The 18,946-nt window shown below is 40.3% G+C and overlaps 1 protein-coding gene across 1 annotated transcript in view; it reads right to left on the bottom strand.

The window, feature by feature from the left end:
- Positions 1 to 18,946, bottom strand: part of RECQL (RecQ like helicase) — a 608,801-nt gene that overhangs the window by 554,704 nt on the left and 35,151 nt on the right. Inside the window, exons 3-4 of the mRNA XM_044087808.1 lie at positions 10,694 to 10,770; positions 7,039 to 7,236 (exon numbers count right to left, since the gene is read on the bottom strand). Coding sequence (XP_043943743.1) covers positions 7,039 to 7,236; positions 10,694 to 10,709 — 214 coding nt within the window. The 5' untranslated portion in view covers positions 10,710 to 10,770. The remainder of the gene's footprint in view (positions 1 to 7,038; positions 7,237 to 10,693; positions 10,771 to 18,946) is intronic.

Below are 18,946 nucleotides of genomic sequence, written 5' to 3'. Positions count from 1 at the left end.
GGTGCAGGGGGTTTTGCTGGCTTGAGGCTTACTGCATACTATAGGTCATCCAGTATGTTGTCCCACACAGATGTCGACCCCTGCATATTGGGGAAATGGTACAGGTCACCAAATTGATTGGAACAGCCCAGGGATTGTGTAGTCTGCTGCTATTAACTTGCAAACACACTGTGACAGCAGTTGTATGGGGACATGGGTGTGCTGGGGGTAAGGGAATCTAGCACCGACAGTCAAGCATCTGTCCTGTGACCCCCTGTATGTGTCATTCCCTCACACAGGTGCAGGGGGTTTTGCTGGCTTGAGGCTTACTGCATACTATAGGTCATCCAGTATGTTGTCCCACACAGCTGTCAGTTGTCTGCAGCTGTCCCGGTAGCCCACTCTATTCCCTTGCATACATGCAGCAGGTTCATGCATACGCTACCATAGTCTACTGCACCATTCATTTGTTGTAAAGTGGGACTTACCTTGTGCCTGCAGCAGCTGAGATAACAGTGCTTCAGGGCTGTCTGTCTGATGCATGCAGTACACCGCCAATACATGGTAGTGTACAGATTGTGTGGTGTGGCTGGTATCCTTTTTACTATGTATGCGAGTCAGAGTGAGGAGTCAGTCTCTAGGACCCTAGGTTTTCAGTGCATGTGCTGTGTGGCTACATCTGTCTACAGGGATAGGCTCATGGGGATCCTCCTCAAAGTTCCCCTGTGGCTGTGGGGACCTTGGCACTGGTGGGGGGCTGTGCCTCCCTTCCCTGTGATGTTCCGGTCACAGCTGTTTCTGCAGGATCATACTGTGTAGCATGGCACACACTGTGAACATATGTGCACATGTGGCTGGAGAGTACTGCAGGGCTCTGTCAGATATATCGAGGCAGCAGAACCGTGACTTGAGCAGACCAAACACATGCTCTATAAATGTTCCTATTTTGTGTGTGTGCCTCATTACGGCGTTCTTCAGTAGGTGTGGGTGCATTTCTGATGGGTGTCAGGGGGGACATCCCATACGGCCATCTACTGGTGGATTCTGGCTACACATGGCCATATGGGATGTCCCCCCTGGTAAACGTCTGGTACAGCTGTGAGGCATGCCAGATGTAGGAGTAGTGCTAGCTGCCAACACACACATTCATGACAATGCCCTGGGCATTGCACACAACCTGGCAGTTGATGGAGTGATACCCCTTGTGGTTGATGTAGACCATACCCTCTTCACCAGGTGTTGCTTTGATATGCACATGAGTGCAGTCTATGGTACCCAGTACCTCAGGGTAGTGTGGAGGAGATGCATATTGCTGACCCACTCCTCAGGGGTGCGGGGTACATAAATGTGCTCACTGGCATGTGCTTGCATGGTATCCAGGAACTGGTAAAGTACCCTGGATGCAGATGCCTGTGAGACCCTCATACCTCTCAACCTCTTTGAGCAAGAAATCTGGACAAAGCCGTAAGTAATGGGGGGACCAAGGACCAGAAATAGGGACACTTAAAATATTGCTCTTACAAACTTAGAAAGTAACAGGTTTTGCATTAGCAGGAGTTTTCTGAGGCATGTGAAGCCTGAAACTCAAATGTCTGTCATTTTCTGACTTCAACCCTCAATTATTTTCCAGTTATTTGCCAGAAGACCACAATTTTAAGAGAAACGGAACAAAATGATGAGGAGAAAATCTGTACAGTTGAGAGGTATGGAGACCCCCATTATGTCCCCAGTTGGTCTTAGAATATTAGCTACAGGCACTTTTCAAAGGGCTATACATACCTTTGTTTCCAGTGGAATGAGTTCCCCTCTGTTGGCTCTGAGTCTGAGTTGAGGGCGGCAGAGCTCAGTGAGTTGTACTATGTTCCTGTCCACCCTGCAGCCCTCTACAATCTCCAGCTCATGTAGCCTCTGAAAGGTTACCCTGGGCCTGAACACTCTTCTCCTTCTCAGTCTGGGCCTATTGTCAGCATCATCATCACTGACAACTGTCTCAAGCACATACAAATGTAACAGAGCAGCAGTAGTCCCTAGCATTTTTTCAGTTAAAATTCCCAAGTGTGTACTGCAATGGTGCAGAGTATGTGAGAATGAGATTGTAGGATGTATGCACATTTTATAGTGGTGTGCTGCAGTTGCAGCCTGTGTGACTGGCTCATGCTGCATTCCGCCTTTTACGTATATCACTGAGGGTTTGAATGGGCCAGTGTCTGTTGAACAGGGCTTATTAGTCATTTCTACCTGGATTGGCTTTCCCAGGCTATTTTTTTTTTATTTTTTTTCCACTTTTTTCAGTACTAAGCAGTGAGGCACACCGTGCAAATCTGCAGTGCTAGTGTAAACAGTGCTTAGCAGTTTTGACACTCCCCCAACCATGGGCATGCTTAGCTTTTCTTAAACTAGCTAAAACACACTCAAAGCATCAGACACCCCCCCCACTTAGCTGTGCTTAGCTGAGCGCAAACAAGTGCTACTGAGCTCCAATCTGATTTAACATAGTGTGACAACCCCACTTTTGATGTCACCTATCTGTTCTACCACTACCTACATGGTTAGAATACCATGTATCTAACAAATCAAGTTTAAATACCCTCCCCAGCAGTAATCAAACAATTAAATGACAATTTCCCCTTGTGAAGAATAATCAACATTTGCATATATAATTTAAACAGTGTAATAAAAAGGTTGTATTAAAAAAGTTTAAATATCAACCCTTTTAAAACATTAGAAAGTACAATATTAAAACTATTGTTATGTTCCAGCATTTTTTATATAAAATATAATGATTTAAGCTTCAACAATGAACGTAGTAATATTGTCATTCAAACCAGGAAACTGGCAGGCATTAAGCTTAATTTGCCATTTGAGTTCAAGGAATTCCAGGTACTCATCAGAGCTCCCCCCCCAAAGACCCAGATCAACATGCTCAATGGCACAAAATTTAAAAACATGTGAAGGGAAAAAACTAAGATGTTTATACAAAGCATTTTTTTCATTTTTATATCTGATGTCATAAGTATGCTTGTAAACCCTTTGCTTCAAAGCTCTCTTAGATTTCATACATAGAACCCCTCACACGAGTCACACTTGCTATACAGACAATACCTCCAGAGTAACGAGAATATTTTTTTACAAGGTAGTATAGTCCCATAGCCTTTAATGAATAATTTGTCCACATTGAATATATAAGGACACTGAGAGCATCTCCCACATTTGAAACAAGCACCCTTCTCAGGTATACTTCTTTTTCTTTCCAACAGCCCCTTTATTGAGGTGTCCTTCTTGTAAACCACCATTGGTTGACACCCCACCAATTTGCTGATACTACTATCAAAGTTAAAAATCTTCCAGAACTTTGACATAGTATGCCGTATGTCAAAGGAGTCCGTGGTAAATGGAAGGACCAAGGCCCTACTAAATTTGTTGTTACTTCTCTCAAGGTCCTCTCTTCAGGTGATTAGACAAGAGTGTATGAAAAATGCCAACTTCTCTCTTATTTTTGACTTCGTTATAGATGTTGACCACAAAGTCAGTAGGGTAACCCCTGCTAAATAACATTTCTTTTAATACCTCACATTCCCTTGCAAAGTCTCCTTTCTCAGAGATCATTCTAGCCAGCCTGACAAATTGCCCTTTTACCAGGTATTTCTTTTGGTGTACAGGGTGCCAGCTTTCATAATGCAAAAGGGAGTTAAAGTAAGTTGGTTTCCTGTACAACTGGGAAGTGAATATTTTTCTAGTGTAGTCCTTTTTAATAGTTACATCCAAACAGTGTAGGGTATTATTGTCCTTGACCATAGTAAACAAAAAAAAATCAGTTGTCTCATTAATATAAGAGAAAAACTCATCTAGCTCATTCTCAGTCACTTTCCAAAACAAGATAAGGTCATCCAAGTAATGACCATAAAGCATCCAGAGTTCCTTGAACCTAGAATTTAAAATGAAAAGGTCCTCCCAGTGTGCCAAAACAATGTTGGCAAATATAGAAGCACAGCACACACCCATAGACACACCCTGTCTTTGTTTAAAAATATGTCTTTCAAATCCAACAAAGTTATTGTCCAACACAAGTTCTATACAAGTTCTAATAGTCAAAATTGAACCATAGTCAAAATTGGTGTTTTAACACAAGTAGTCATAGAACCATTCAAGTCCCACGTTGTGGGGAATGACCAAAAGTAGATCATAAATATCTATAGTGACCATAATCAGTTCATCAGCATACATATCAGGTTTTATTTTTTCTAAAAAGTCCCATGAGTCTCTCAGTAGCCATTTCCTATGGTCCAAAACATGTTTGACCCTTCCATCAACAAATTTAGCCAAACAAAGGTTTTGATGCTTTTGCATCTATAAATCGGACTTGGGGGGATGTTATTGACTTGTGGATTTTAGGGATCCGAAAAATGGTCCCTATCCTAAGATATTTGAGTTCCAAAAAACTCATGAACCTCTAGACTGATTTGTCCATTTAATAACAACTCATCTAGCGCAAGATCTATATTCCTATATGCGATATTAAACTCATTACGAGACACTTCTAATAAGTTTCACTGTAAAGCATATCAAACATCTTTGCATTATAGTCAATAACATCCATAACCACAAGCCCCCCTCCTTTGTTGGGTTTCATAATTCTAATTTCATTGTTTTTTTATTATTTCCTGAAGTGAAGACCATTCTGCCAGTGACATATTAGTAGGGTTAATTTTATTAAGTTGCCTCTAGGTTTCTCTTATCTCGGTCTCACATAATAGTTCAAACATTTGAACTAAAGGGTGCACTGGGGATATAAAAGTACTGGGCTTATAAAATGCACCAGGCTCCATTGAACCTATATTATTACCAAAATGTAATGCTAAATTCAGTTTCCTACTAAAACATTTCAGCTGTATAACAGTATCCACAATGCTAGCTTTTCTAGCAGGTACAAAATTCAGGCCTTTGGAAAAAAGTTCCGCCCAAGCGGAATTCACTAGTATTTGGCTAAAATTGTAGATAAAAAAAAATCCCCAGCTGTGTTTGTTACAATCAGATGCTGTGTTTCAGAATTTGGGGTTATCTCCTGCACAAACCCCTCATACCCCTCCATTGACCCTGCTGGGAGTTCTGCCCATAACTGTGGTTCAAAAACCTCCCATGTCCCTGGTTTGTTATTCTCTCGGATCTCCTCAGGGAAAGTCTGCTATTTTCATTAATATTGTCATTGTCAGAATCACTGTTATCATTTAGGACCTATCAAAATATCTAGACTGTTGTCCCTCTGGGGGGGTCCAGGTAAGCTGTACCGGCATCACAGTCCTGTTTATCCCTCCACAATTTCCTCTCTTTCCTTAAACTATTTAAGACATTGTCAGCATTCTTAAATATATTAAGAAAATCAATTTTTTATGTTCAAACAATAAATCTAATTTCAAATTTCAAAATTTAAACTGGATTTGTTAGATGCATGGTATTCTGATGAAGTCTATTTTTTTGACTATAGTGGTAAATTAAAGTGTTTTTTTTTTTCCTGTACTACGTGCTGGTGTGTCATTTCTGGACTACCACTTGTTCTACTTTGGTTCAGTACCTACATAGTTCTAGGTCTACCACGGGTTGTATCTGCGGACACTGTAGCTCTTTTTTGCTATTCAGTAACCCCAGCTCTTTTACATACAAGCTAACTGAGTATACCGTGGATACTTCACTACTCCAGGGCCTGCCTCCATAGCAACCACTGCTACATTCCATTGTAATACTCTGCATGCTGGGCACTACAATGCAATATATTTGCAGATGTCTACTTTTCACTTTTATTTTTACACTTTTTAATTTTTCCCCCCATAACGGCATGCTTTCACATCGCTGGGTGCCACGCAAACGTACTACATGTATTAAAAAATATATTATTTTTTAATGATTTTCATTGCTTTCTGAATTCGCTGGCCATAGTTTTGGCCATTTTCATGCTTACGGTACCATATCCACCCATTTTTTTTTTTAGGCTTTTACATCCCCTGTTTAAAATTTACAGTCCGGTACACTGTTTCTATCCGAGTACATTCCTTACACTATCACGGCACCTACACAGGTGCCTTTCTGCTTACTGGATCACAAATCAACCTCATTTGCATAGTTTTCACAAACTTATGAGGCGATTTGCATTCGAGGGCACTTCTGTGTCTGCACACTTGTGCACATCCGTCCTCCCTGTTTACTGGATCGCTTGCTGGCTGTGTTCCATGTTGGGGCTATTAACACTATGCCTACATGAAGAATCGCTCTGTGTAGGCTTTATTGAATTCTACCCATAACATTTTCATTACGATCTGCGACCCATTATAATCCTCTATATTCATGATGCTATGTCATATTTCCTTAAAATTCATACCGCTGTTTTTGAACTGCATATCAATTTCCTTTGAATTTTTTATTGTTCTATCAGCTACTACTTTCCAAGTATTTCTTGCCATTTACTCGCCAAGAATTCATTTTCTTTTAAATATCTTAATCCCTTCTATATTTTTTCTTTAGCCATTGTCTCTGTTTTTGCCCCATTTTAAACATTCTTTAACATTCATCTTCGTAGAATTGGCTTTCCTTCATCTCATTGTTTTGAGAGTTCTGACCATCCTTCCTGAATTATTCTCCTGTTTTGATATCCATAATCTTAACTTGATTAATACAGTAATCCACAGTATTGCCTGATTATATTTTTATTACATCCTTGTCCATCATTTCAGATTTTAATCACCTGTTAGGATTTGCTAATCAAGGTTGAAGGGGTGGGATTTTAAAGCCTATAGCCACTATCCAAATCACATCTCATGTACGTTGACCTGTGCACAAAGGGTTAAAATGCTGTCAGAATAATGCACTAGGTTTAACAAACTTAATCTTTTGGGATTATGAACCATCAAAATGCAGAAAAGAATAGAGACCATACCTAGCCAAATTAAGACAAAATGATACTGCTACTTCATTCATCTGGGATAATGTGTTATATAAGCAAATAAACCTGTCTATATCAAAAAACCTACTTTGACTGTTCTATTTTAATTTTTCAGTGCTCCTACTAACCTTGTTTATTCCAGTCTTCAAGCACAGTTTCTGATTCTGCACTGGTCCCAGCTCCAGAGTCTTGTAACAGTGTATCTAACTTCTTCTTCAGACGAGTCTTCTTCTCATTCAGCACCTGCTGCCTTTCTAGCAACTCCTGAACTTGGGATTCCACTGCTTCAAGTTCACTCTCCACTATCACCAGCTCTTCTTCTAACACTGAAAGTTAAATAAAATATTAATTCCAGCAACTTTCTAGCATCATTACCTTTCCAGATGCCTTAGTGGACTGCATAATGCTGCAACACAGGTCATTCACTCTCCTTTTATACATATCTTTTATTTATTGCAGCTCAACTACTACATATCTTTTATTTATTGCAGCTCAACTACTGATTTAACAAGTCAGACAATAGTTTTATTTTTACCACTATATTAAGAAACAGTTGAGAGAACTGGTTTTAAATCTTTAGCTAAAAGTGTATAAATGCTGCTTCTTAAACTTAAGATATGACCATTACATAAATTTCCTATTTTTTTTTCCTCACGAGCCCAAGCACAAGCACAGTGTGGTATGAACACAAGTTTTACTGTCATGGTTTCCGTTGCAAAGTTGCTACCAAAGAGCAAACTGAAACCAATGCTGCAGTAGATTTTTACATGCCGAGTTGCCAGCTCTGACGCACAACCTTCAACGAAGGTACGCCCATTCATGCATGTCTCCACACAGAAGACACTCTAGCTGAGAATAGAAGAGGACAACGTCATACTATGAGGCGACAACGCTACCGCAGCACCACCACCGCAGTCTCTGTGGAGCAACACTAATTTAGAAAAAAAAACTCAGATAAAAGTAGGTACAGCAGGCACTTTATATTATTGTTGCACTTATTAAATTCTGTTTATTTCTACTGTGCTTTCAGACATACCATCAGTCTCCTTCACACAGTACTCATTTTAGACAGAAATAACAGACACCATTTTAATACCTTTATCAAATCTGCAGCATGGAAACTAGCAGAACGCATCAAAGATAAGATGCTGTTCATACGTATGAGGTACTTATAAGAGCAGCATACCTTTGAAAGATCACCTGGACAGCAGTTCATAACATATGGACTTTAAATCACAAGCGAAGCATAGAATTGCCCAGAATTTTCTGGCTTTCTTCCAATGTATAAGCCATTGCAAATAACAAAGTGAAGTTTACACTTAAAAGGACTGGTGCATGCCTTCTGAAAAACTATCAACAACAGTTATCACTTTGGGTTATTCTTACATAAACACTCATGTTAAATAAACAGATGTCAACAAAATAATGGTAACATTACAAATACACCATAACTGTGTTTATGCAATACCTTTTAGGTTATAGGACATTCTAAATCACAACTGGCTTTGCACTAAGGGAAAGGAGGACAGCAACAGTCATACCCCTACACAAGGAAGGTGCATCCATTGACCTGGAAAATCACCATCCCAGAAGCCTTGTATTTTAAGCCATGGAAAGACTGATCATAGAATGTATCAATAAGAACATAGCAAACCTATGAACACTGGACACACCACAGTTTAGTTTTGTCAAGGGCAGGTCATGTCTGCTCAGGTCACACTAGTGGACTTTTTTGAAAAAGTTACCAAAGTGTGGTAAAAAAACGTGTGCTAGAGTCATGGACTAAGTAATTCTTGACATCACAGAAGTAAAACACCAAAGAGAAATGGCCCTAGGAACAATTCCTGGTGACTATTTTTTTCGAAGAGACCATTTCTCCAACATTTAAAAGACTTGATTCTCATCTTTAGCCAGTTTGTTCTCCAGCAACAAAGGGGTTTATATACAGTTTGGTTAGGTTATTGATAATGCTAGAATGTGGGATAGTATCAAAAACCTTGGCCAGGCCCACACAGACAGTATGAAAAGATTTCCTCAGTCTAATGCATCAGTGATTTGTTCAAAGAAGCCTACCAGGTTCAAGAGGCAGAACCTGTCTTTAACAAGCCCAAATGGTCTGGGTCCAGGGTTAGTGGACTGCTTATATTCTTGTTAGTAAGCTGCATAATGAAATCAGTAGATTCTTGTACAGGCAGAGTAGTGAGGCAAGCACCTCACCATACAAAATAGCCTAAAGGAATGGAATGATAGAGGCTGAACACTTATGAGGAATGAAAACAGCAATGGACTCATTACTGAACCACGATACGCTTAGCACACCTGCATATGAAAATGTCACCAGCCGTATATAAATAAATAAATAAATGCATATATACAAATAATAAGACAAAAATATGTAAAATAATCAGTTGCAAACTAGGTGAGCACTGTGGTGCAGATACAAGTTTCCATCAAGAATATTTAATAGTTTGAGAAGTCTCACTTCTCAGAAAATTATAAGTCATTTATCATGCTAAATCAGAAATCTTCCCATATCTATTTAGTGACTACAACAGTTAACATATGACTGAATAATGCCCATCTGGTCAGATGCTCTCTTCTGATTCATTATTTCCCAACCCCATTTTCTAAATTAATACTGCTAATGTGAAATCAGTTTGTACTATGCCTCTCAACCTCGCAGTGCACGAATTCTGGACAAAGCCAAAAATAATGGGAGGCAAAGGATCAAAATCAGGGACAGATTTTAAATACTTTTCTAATAAATTTAGAAAAATTGTTAGAGTACCATGTCTTACATTAGCATGCATGTATTGAAAGATATGAAATCTGAAACTCAAATGATGATTTGACACTAAAGCACATATTACATTAGGAACAGAACAAAAATAGGAGGCAAAATGTGGACATTCTGTGAAATCTTGGACAGTTAAGAGGTATGGTTTTGTGCAGCCAATGTCCCCAACTTTGAAAGGTTGTTTTTCTGTTCACCACAGTTCTGATAATGTGGAGTTAGGTATACTTAACTAGGGGGTGCAGGTGACTTGCACCTCTGCAAAAACACACTGTTTCTGCTGCAATTTTTAGTTTTATAAGAACCTGCACCGTTGTCAGTTTGAAACTGACCGATGGTACCCACTTAGGAGGTTGAAAAATCAACCATTCACAAGAGAAGTCAATACAACCTTACATTCGGAAACCAATGCCTTCTGAGTGGCATATAACCCATGGCTTCTATATGTCACATTCTAAATACAATCTAGAATCAAGGCTGAAGATGGACATAACTATTGTCTTCACAACAACTGGACTACAACAACAAACAAGAACTATAGACTTTGTTTGATTCACTGGGTCTCCAGTTGCCTGCTGTGTGACTGAACAGTACAATTAACCAGACAATGCTCCCTGGGCTCCAGTGAAAATGGGCCACAACTCAGTTGAACAGCACACTTAACACAACAAACAAGCAGATACATAAAAAGTCAATTCAGTCATAAATAGTGTATAATTTTAATGGCAAGTCAGCTGACATGGAAGGAAGTACTCGAACATAAAAGGAATAACATTTAATGACTTGCGGTAAACTCAGCTATGGAAAAAATTTAAATTCATCAGCATTTAATCATAAACAGTAGCAGTGATCTGTCTTACAATAGTTTAATAAAGATAATTTCTTCAAGTAACATTCAAGATTAAGGAATGTCATAAATATGCAAATGCAACTAGCAAAACTTTAAATGACAAAAAATCCTTACAACAATGAACTAATATTCAACATACCTGAAATATCTGCCATTTCTTAACACAGAGTGAAATGCACACTCTTAGTTGTTGAGGATGCAGTTGCAACAATCCACCTGTAAGGAAATATGTCACATTTAACTTATACAAAGACTGACATTTTTTTTTTTTTTGTAAACATGCAAGTGCCACTATTCAGTCTTTTTAAAGTTGCAGTGCATTTTGCAGTAAAAGAAAAAGTCTATAACATTAAAAGACTTTCAGAATGTTTCATTTTTTATTCTGTTCTTTCCTTTGTATCCCGCAGACAAAATCTCTTTTTGTAATATAAGGTGCAGGTAGTTACTAAGCTGCAAGCATAGAATGTAGCAGTAACACTCTCTCTAACAAACAATTATGTTACAAAAGAGTTAAAGATCATGTTTAAAGGAGCAAAATGACCTTTGTTTTCTTTTACATAAAAAAATGTTTGCTTACATCTTTATGCGATATGAACACTTTTTTATGCAAAAATCAAAGGCCGTTTCACTTCAGTTTACAAATAAAAGTACTTTAAGAATCACTTCCGAACGTAGAAGTCTAAACTTACACAAACGTGTTTACAGCACTAATATTAGAGGGCGGGAAGGAAGTGGTTACATCACCAAGTCCTAATTATGCTGGATGAGCTTGGTTAACTAATTGTTAATTAAGTTATGTAATTGTCAAACTGATAAATCAGTTTGGCAAAAAACTACCCATTAGTTTTTTTTTTTCTGCCAAACTGTTAATTTAACAATTTGGCAATTACATAACTTAATACACAACTACTTACTCACCCTAATACATCATAATTAGTGCTGGAACCCAAAGTGATGCAACCACCCTGTGATCCTGCCCACTAATATTAATGGTGAGCAAAAGAAATATAGGCGATTCTCAACGTAACTTAATATACTGTAATACTGTGTTTGGAAGAAAGGATAGATTACATGACAAAAAAAGCCACCATATTTGTACAACTACCATAAAAGTGTACACAACCAACAAGATGCTTCCTGTAATCTAGGGTTTAAGACCTCTGTCCTTCATTCACCTACTGTATAGTTCTAAGCAAGTCACTTAACCAGACAATGCTCTGGGGCAACTGGGAATCTAGAGTAGACTAGGCTCCTCAATGGTTAGGGGTGGCTTATGGTACTGACCACTGCACTGCAGCCTTCCAATTAAAATTGTAATTTTATGTACAGCTCTTTTCTTTTTCTTAGCATTATCTCCACCACTACAATTACTGTTAATGTTGTGGAGATCAGAACTCCACACATAGAGTTCAGAAACCTTCCAAGGCCCAAAGTCCACCGGAAAGAAAATAGTTTCACTCCTCTTGCCAGGCCATTTTAAAAAAAGCCTGACATTACATTTGCTCCAAACTGGGAACAAGATGCTCTCTCCTTATACAGGTTTTCTTCCATTCTGCAGAAGATAGACCTGTCACAAAAATGCAGCTCATTGGACTGCTGTATGAAGTAGCGTGGAGCCATTTCTATTAGCTCAGGCTGACTGGCACAGACCGAGGCAGTCTAAGGCTAACAGTAAAAGATAGAAATAACGGACTATTGCCAAAAAATGAGATTGGAAGCAATTTTTTTTTTTTTTTTTGGGGGGGGGGGTGTTATTTAGCCCTGCATACGCCAGTTATCAAGCATCTCATAAGGTAAGTATACATGAGTGAGTGCTTATATGGGGGTATACATGTTCGGAATGGTCTCCAGTTTCACAGAGTGTCTCTGATACAGTCTCATATTTTGCTCTGCTCCTTGCAAAGTTTTTTTTTTTTTTTTAATTTCTGGCTAATCAGTGATAAATGCAGTTAATGACTAATGATAAACTGAGTTTCAGATATAAAACACATGCTAATGCAAAGCCTGTTATTCTATCAACTTTCTGAGTTTATAACGGCAATATACATCCCTCATTTTGTTTTTTGCCACCCTTTATTTTTTTTTAATTTTCTGCTGGATTCTTTATCTAAGAGGCTGAGAGGTAAACAGAAGGGGAGAGGGCTACAACGCTGTATTCTGACAGTAGCAAGCTGAGAAGACACAGTTCTGTGTGTCAGTTAATTTATGTATGCATTCATTTGATCACAATCATACAAGTGTCTGTAACTAAAGGTGGTCACATCTCTGTCTTTTGTGCCTGTGTCCAAGCGTGTGTGTGTGTGTGTGTGTGTGTGTGTGTGTGTGTTTGTGTATGTATAATATATGTTGTACAATACATGTATGTGTGGGAAGCATAGATGCTCTCAGCTGTCTCTGATTTCACAGAAGAATATACCCCCTCCAAATCTATCAAAAGCCTTCCCATCCTTGTCAGAAGGAGAGGGATTGGTATTAACCAAATGATCAACGGTGCCTGGATTAACTAAAGCAATAGCTGCTGGATCATATCTGGGATGAGAGTATAAAGACTGAAGAACTTTATACAACTTGCATGCATTCTTGTGGGCAGCAGGCTGGCTATCTGGCAAGTTACATTTTGTGACAAAAACATCCTCCAGAGAGCAAAGAATGTGAGGAATTATGATAAATTCTGGAAATTTAAATTGTAATAAGTCATAATATTTCCTTAGGTACTGAGAAATATCTATTTTTCTTACGAAAACCACAGATTCATTTTGAAAATTCAGATAAAAAGAATCCTTCAAAGGGACTAGCCAAAGCCATACCCTCCTCAGAATCTGAATCAGGAACCAAGGAACAGAAACACAATCTGTCCCTTCACAGTCATTTTGAAGTTCAAAATCTTGCATTTCTTCAGAAAACGAAGAATCGTTTTCTTTTACTAAAAACAGCCATACTGGCAGTGTCAAGAGGACGAACAAAACCCCAAGCCAAGACTGATAAATCACTCCTGTCCAGGGGAACAGAGACAGGAGAGGAGAGAGGTCTATTTTTTGTTTCTTTTTGACAGAAAGTTTTGAAGAGACTGCCAGAAAAACCTCCCTAAGCATGGGCATAGCTTCTGGCTAGACAGGAGGGGATTCTCTGTACTATCTCCAACGACAAACATGAGTGGGCTCTTCCTTATCCCCCAAGGCCACTCGAATAGCCCCATGACTGCTGTAGAAACAGGCTTTTAGCCTGTTAAAATATTCTTCAAATTCTAAGGTAAAACCAGTGCTGTGTCTCCTTTTAATTAACAACCTGTATTCAAACTGGAACCTTAGTTTGAGACAGCCTTACAGAACTATCTTCAAGTTTATAGAGCTGAGTATATTTTCTGTGTTATTCTGTATTACAGAGCTAAATTGTCTGCTTGATATCCGTGTCTTACTGCTCTGCAAATCTATAGAAAACAGTATATATTTTTTTTTATAATTTGCACATTCCTTACATCTGTGTTGAAACTTTGATCTAAGGCACTCCCCCAGGACATCTCTTTACCGCATTCTACCTAATAAACCCTTTCTGTACTTGCTTTTAGTCCTTTTTAATTTAATTACATTTTTTTCAAACTGTGTGTGGACTAATATTGCTACATATTCAAGTGTGCCAGCTTGCACTGCATGAGAATTGTATTTACTAGTGCTTTTGGTACTTTTCTGGAAAAAAAAAAAAAAAAAATCTTCTGCTTTTACTGTACTTGTGTTTCTTCCTACTTTATTTTGCTTTTGCGTCATCTTAAACGTTCTCAATTGTATTTATTACTGCTTGGTGTAACTCATTCTAAGCCTTTTAGCTTAAACACTTGGGCTTCAGACCAGTTGTTTTACATTGAGAGGGTTTGTGGTCTGCACTGTAGTGGCAGAACAGGTAGCTTACATCCTTCTAAGTTGGGAACTGCTGATTGAGGGCTCAGTGTCGGTTATTCTAAAAGTATATTAATTCTGGTTTAAGTACTTGGGCTTTCAGGCCAGTTATTTTACATTAAGAGGGTTTAGTGGTCTGCACTCTTGTGGGAGGAGAGGCTGGACTCTGCCCTTCTGAGCTGGGAATTTCTGGTTGAAGGCTTATAGTGCATGCATATCTGAATTTCTTCTTACTGAAATTGGTACACCTTGTTTGCTGTAGCATAGACTAGATCCAGGCCTGCTGAATCTAGCTTTGTTTGTATAACTTGAGCACTAATCCAGGCATTATTTAAAGTATTCAGTTGTATTTATTACTGCTTGGTAGTAACTTGGTTAAAGTGTAGCTATCATTCTAAGTCTTTTGGATTAAGCACTTGGGCTTCAGACCAGTTGTTTTACATTAGGAAGGTTTGTGGCATGCACTGTGGTGGCAGGACAGGTAGCTTTCATCCTTCTAAGGTGGGAACTGCTGATTGAGAGTTCAGTGTCTGTTATTCTTAAAAGTATATTAGCTCTGGTTTAAGCACTTGGACTTCAGGCCAGTTATTTTACATTAAGAAGGTTCGTGGTCTGCACTCTTGTGGGAGGAGAGGCTGGACTCTGCCCTTCTGAGCTGGGAATTTCTGGTTAAAGGTTTATAGTGCCTAAATATCTGAACTGTATCTTACTGAAATTGGTACACCTTGTTTGCTGTAGCATAAACTAGATCCAGGCCTGCTGAATCTAGCTTTGTTTGTATGCTTGTTATTTCCCTGGAACGCTAATTCCACCTAAAACGCGGCTTCTCAGCGCTTCTGTGGATCCATAGTGATATCTGCATTGCTTACTGTACTTATTTCCTTGCTTTGCTTGAAAGAAAGTTACTGTTTGTCGTTTTTGCATTTAAGTTACCTGTAACACATTGCACCTGTTACCTGGCACTTGCTCACTAAAGCAATTATAAGTCAGCACTAAAAATTAAAAGCACTACACCCTTGCTCCCTATTGGCCCTTGTTTTCAATTATAAAGGAATTCCCAATATTATTCTAGCATGCCCAAAGGTCAGTTGTCAATCTCCTCTCCGGTCCAGCTGGTGAATATGGGAATCTTGAGGCAATGCTACAACTGCCTCATGTACACAGACAACCCTCTCCTCCTCCCAACAAATTCCAACACATGTGAGAGATGCAACCATATAGCCAAACTGGAAGCTAAGCTCTCTCAACTCAGTACTGGCGTAACCAGTCAGGAGAAGGAAACCACACTCACTACAATTCCAATCTCACATAGACCTACCACGACAGTAAACCAAACACATAATCACACAAAAACATACTCGGAGGCTCTAAATAATGATCTGCCTAAGCAGCAGAGACCTCCAAAGCAGACACCCAAGCAACCGCTACCCCAAAACAAAAACACGTGCAACACATATCTCACAAAGCCAGTGTGCCGAACAGTCACAGCCCTTAAGGCTAAACAACACACCTGATACACTTGTAATAGGTGACTATCGTCAGGCACACTGACGTCCCACTCACCAGGCTGAACAAGGAGAAGGTCACGGTGAGCAGCCTGTCGGGTGCTAGGATCCGCCACATAACACAAGCACTCAGGTCACTCCAAGGCAAGTACAAATATGACTCAGTCATTGTCCATGCTGGTGTGAATGACCTGAGATGTACCTCCCTGGACTACATGAAAAAAGACATAGAGGAGCTCTCTGAGCATGTAGCCCAGGCTGGTATAACCCTGACCTTGAGTAGCATCTTACCCTCACCAAGAATGATGCCACAATATGAAGACAAGATGATCAATTTCAACAATTGGCTTAAGTATTGGTGTCATTCAAAGGGGATCCAATGCCTGTCAGCTTGGGATGATATGCACGACAAGCCACGATGCTTTGTTAGGGACGGCTTGCACCTGTCACCCCTGGGCTTTTGGATATTGGCAAAGGCTCTTGCTACCCCCATAGTGCCTTTTTTAGGCAAGGCAGACAAACCCACCTCCATAGGTATCACAAGGGATAAGAAACTAAGAGTAATGCTACTCAACACTAGAAGTCTAAACATCAAGATGCACACACTCGAAACTCTCCTTAGCATGGAGAACATCGATATCTGTGCAGTAACAGAAACCTGGTTCAGGACACTCAAAAGCACCCCAGCACTACCAGGTTATACCTCATACCATGCTTTTCGGCCCCAAAACTTGGACCGAACCACAAAAGGAGGGGGAGTATCGATATTCATCAAAGATACCCACACCTCCAGGTTGGTGGCAAAGCACGAAGCATCAGAGACTATCCATGTGCAACTAACAGTGGGTAAAACTGCCTTCCAGTTTATAGCCTGCTACAGACCACCCTCCCAAACCCAGGAACCCCACTCAGCCTTCCTGAGAACACTGGAAAATATGAAGGTCTCTCCGAACACCATTATATTGGGCGACTTCAATTACCCAAACATAGATTGGGAGCATTACTCTAGCTCCAACACCCTTGCCCAAAGGTTCCTAGAATTCATAAACTCAAATGCTATGGAACAACTTTTTACCACTCCCACAAGAGGGGAAAACATACTGGACCTGATCATCACCAACATGGGGACTCTATGCTCCAGACCAGAAGTGTATCCCTCACTGGTAAGATCAGACCATAAACTGATCTCACTGGATATTCACATCCCGACCCCACCCCTGCCCAGAAAACCACAGTGAAAAACTTCTCTAAAGCAAATTTCACACTCCTCAAAACCGAAGTGGAATCCTTCAAAGCCCCCGGGCCTGTGGAAAATACGGCCCAGACCGCAGAATCCTTTATAAATGCATTCTATGAACACCTTCAGGAATGCATGGATCATGCAATCCCAAATAAAACCAAGACCCAATCCTCCACAGGCAGACGACCTGTCTGGTGGACCCCAGCCATAAACAAACTATACAATAGAAGGAGGAAGCTACTACATGATAGAGCAAAATCCCAAAAAGGGAAGGCATCTCTGATCAGTATTAGCAAAAAACTAAGGGCACTCATAAAATCGTCAAAGGCCAGCTTCGAGAGAAAAATTGCACAGGACACTAAGGATAATCACAAGGCTTTCTTTAGTTACGTTAGGAACCTGGGTGGGAATTCCCAGATATGCTCAGAATTAGTCCAAAATGACAAAAAATACACTAATCCCACAGACATTGCCAACATCCTAGCTGACAGGTTCAGTGCAAACTCCCCCCCCCCTCCCCACCAAAAGGGCAAATATCTATCCCAGCAGAGTGCTGCCCCCCCGATATCTCAGATGCTCAGGTGGGAGCCGCCCTCTCCAAAGCAAAAAACACAGCATCAATGGGACCAGACGGTGTCCCAGGCTGCGTCCTACATGAACTCCAAGAAGAGCTAAACCCAAACATAAAACTACTGTTCAATCTCAGCCTTACTACAGGATATGTACCCAAAGAGTGGCGTACAGCAACAGTGGTCCCTCTCCACAAAGGTGGTGCCTCAACGGACCCTGGAAACTATCGCCCCATAAGCCTGACTAGCTTGGTCTGCAAAGCTATGGAAAGGATCATCATCAACCTCATAAATAAAGATATTGGGGACCTACAGACACTGGATCCTACCCAGTTGGCTTTGTTAAGGGCAGATCCTGCCTCTTAAACCTGGTTGACTTCTTTGAAACAGTCGACAAGGCCATTGATGAAGGGAAGGTGGTCCACACAGCCTATCTGGACCTCGCAAAAGCCTTCGATACAATACCCCACTTGGGCATTATAGATAAGCTCACCAGCTTAAATATAAACCCCTATGTCACTAGATGGGTTGCAAACTGGCTCAAGGACAGAACCCACATGGTTAGAATTGCTGGAGCCATGTCATACTCCAAACCAGTTACAAGTGGCGTCCCACAAGGCTCAGTCCTGGGACCTCTCTTGTTTGGTATATATTTCTCGGAGGTACAGGCCAACACGGAAGGACTGTGGCTGACCAAGTTCGCAGATGACCGCAAACTGGGTGCCATAATCGACTCTCCAGCCGACACAAGCATCCTCCAAAAGGGCCTCATAGAAACAGACAACTGGTGCCAGAGCCATGGCCTCAAGCTAAACGCCAAAAAGTGTATAGTCATCCCCTTTGGCAAAAACAAAGTGCCCACAAATTACCACATAGGTGGTAATCAAGTACAGAAGAAGTAATTAGGGACCTGGGGACCCAAGTTGATAGCAATCTCTCATTTGACAACCACGTGGCCAAAGTGGTTAGAAAAACATTTTATATAGCCCACCTAATCATGAAGGGATTCACATCTAGATTAGGGGAGGTCATCGTGCCTCTTTACTCATCCCTCATCAGGCCCATAATCGAGTACAATGCCCCTTTTGGGATGTACCTTACCAAACACCTGCAGCAATTGGAAAGACCCCAAAAGTACCTCACCAAGAGGATCAAAGGGCTCAAACAGATGCCATATGCTGCCCGGTT

The sequence above is a fragment of the Protopterus annectens genome, chromosome 11.part0, assembly GCF_019279795.1.
Source record: "Protopterus annectens isolate FY-2018-M chromosome 11.part0, PAN1.0, whole genome shotgun sequence".
Lineage (NCBI taxonomy): Eukaryota > Metazoa > Chordata > Ceratodontiformes > Protopteridae > Protopterus > Protopterus annectens.
The sequence above is the reverse complement of the archived record's forward strand: the minus strand, read 5'-3'. Positions and strand labels throughout refer to the sequence as shown.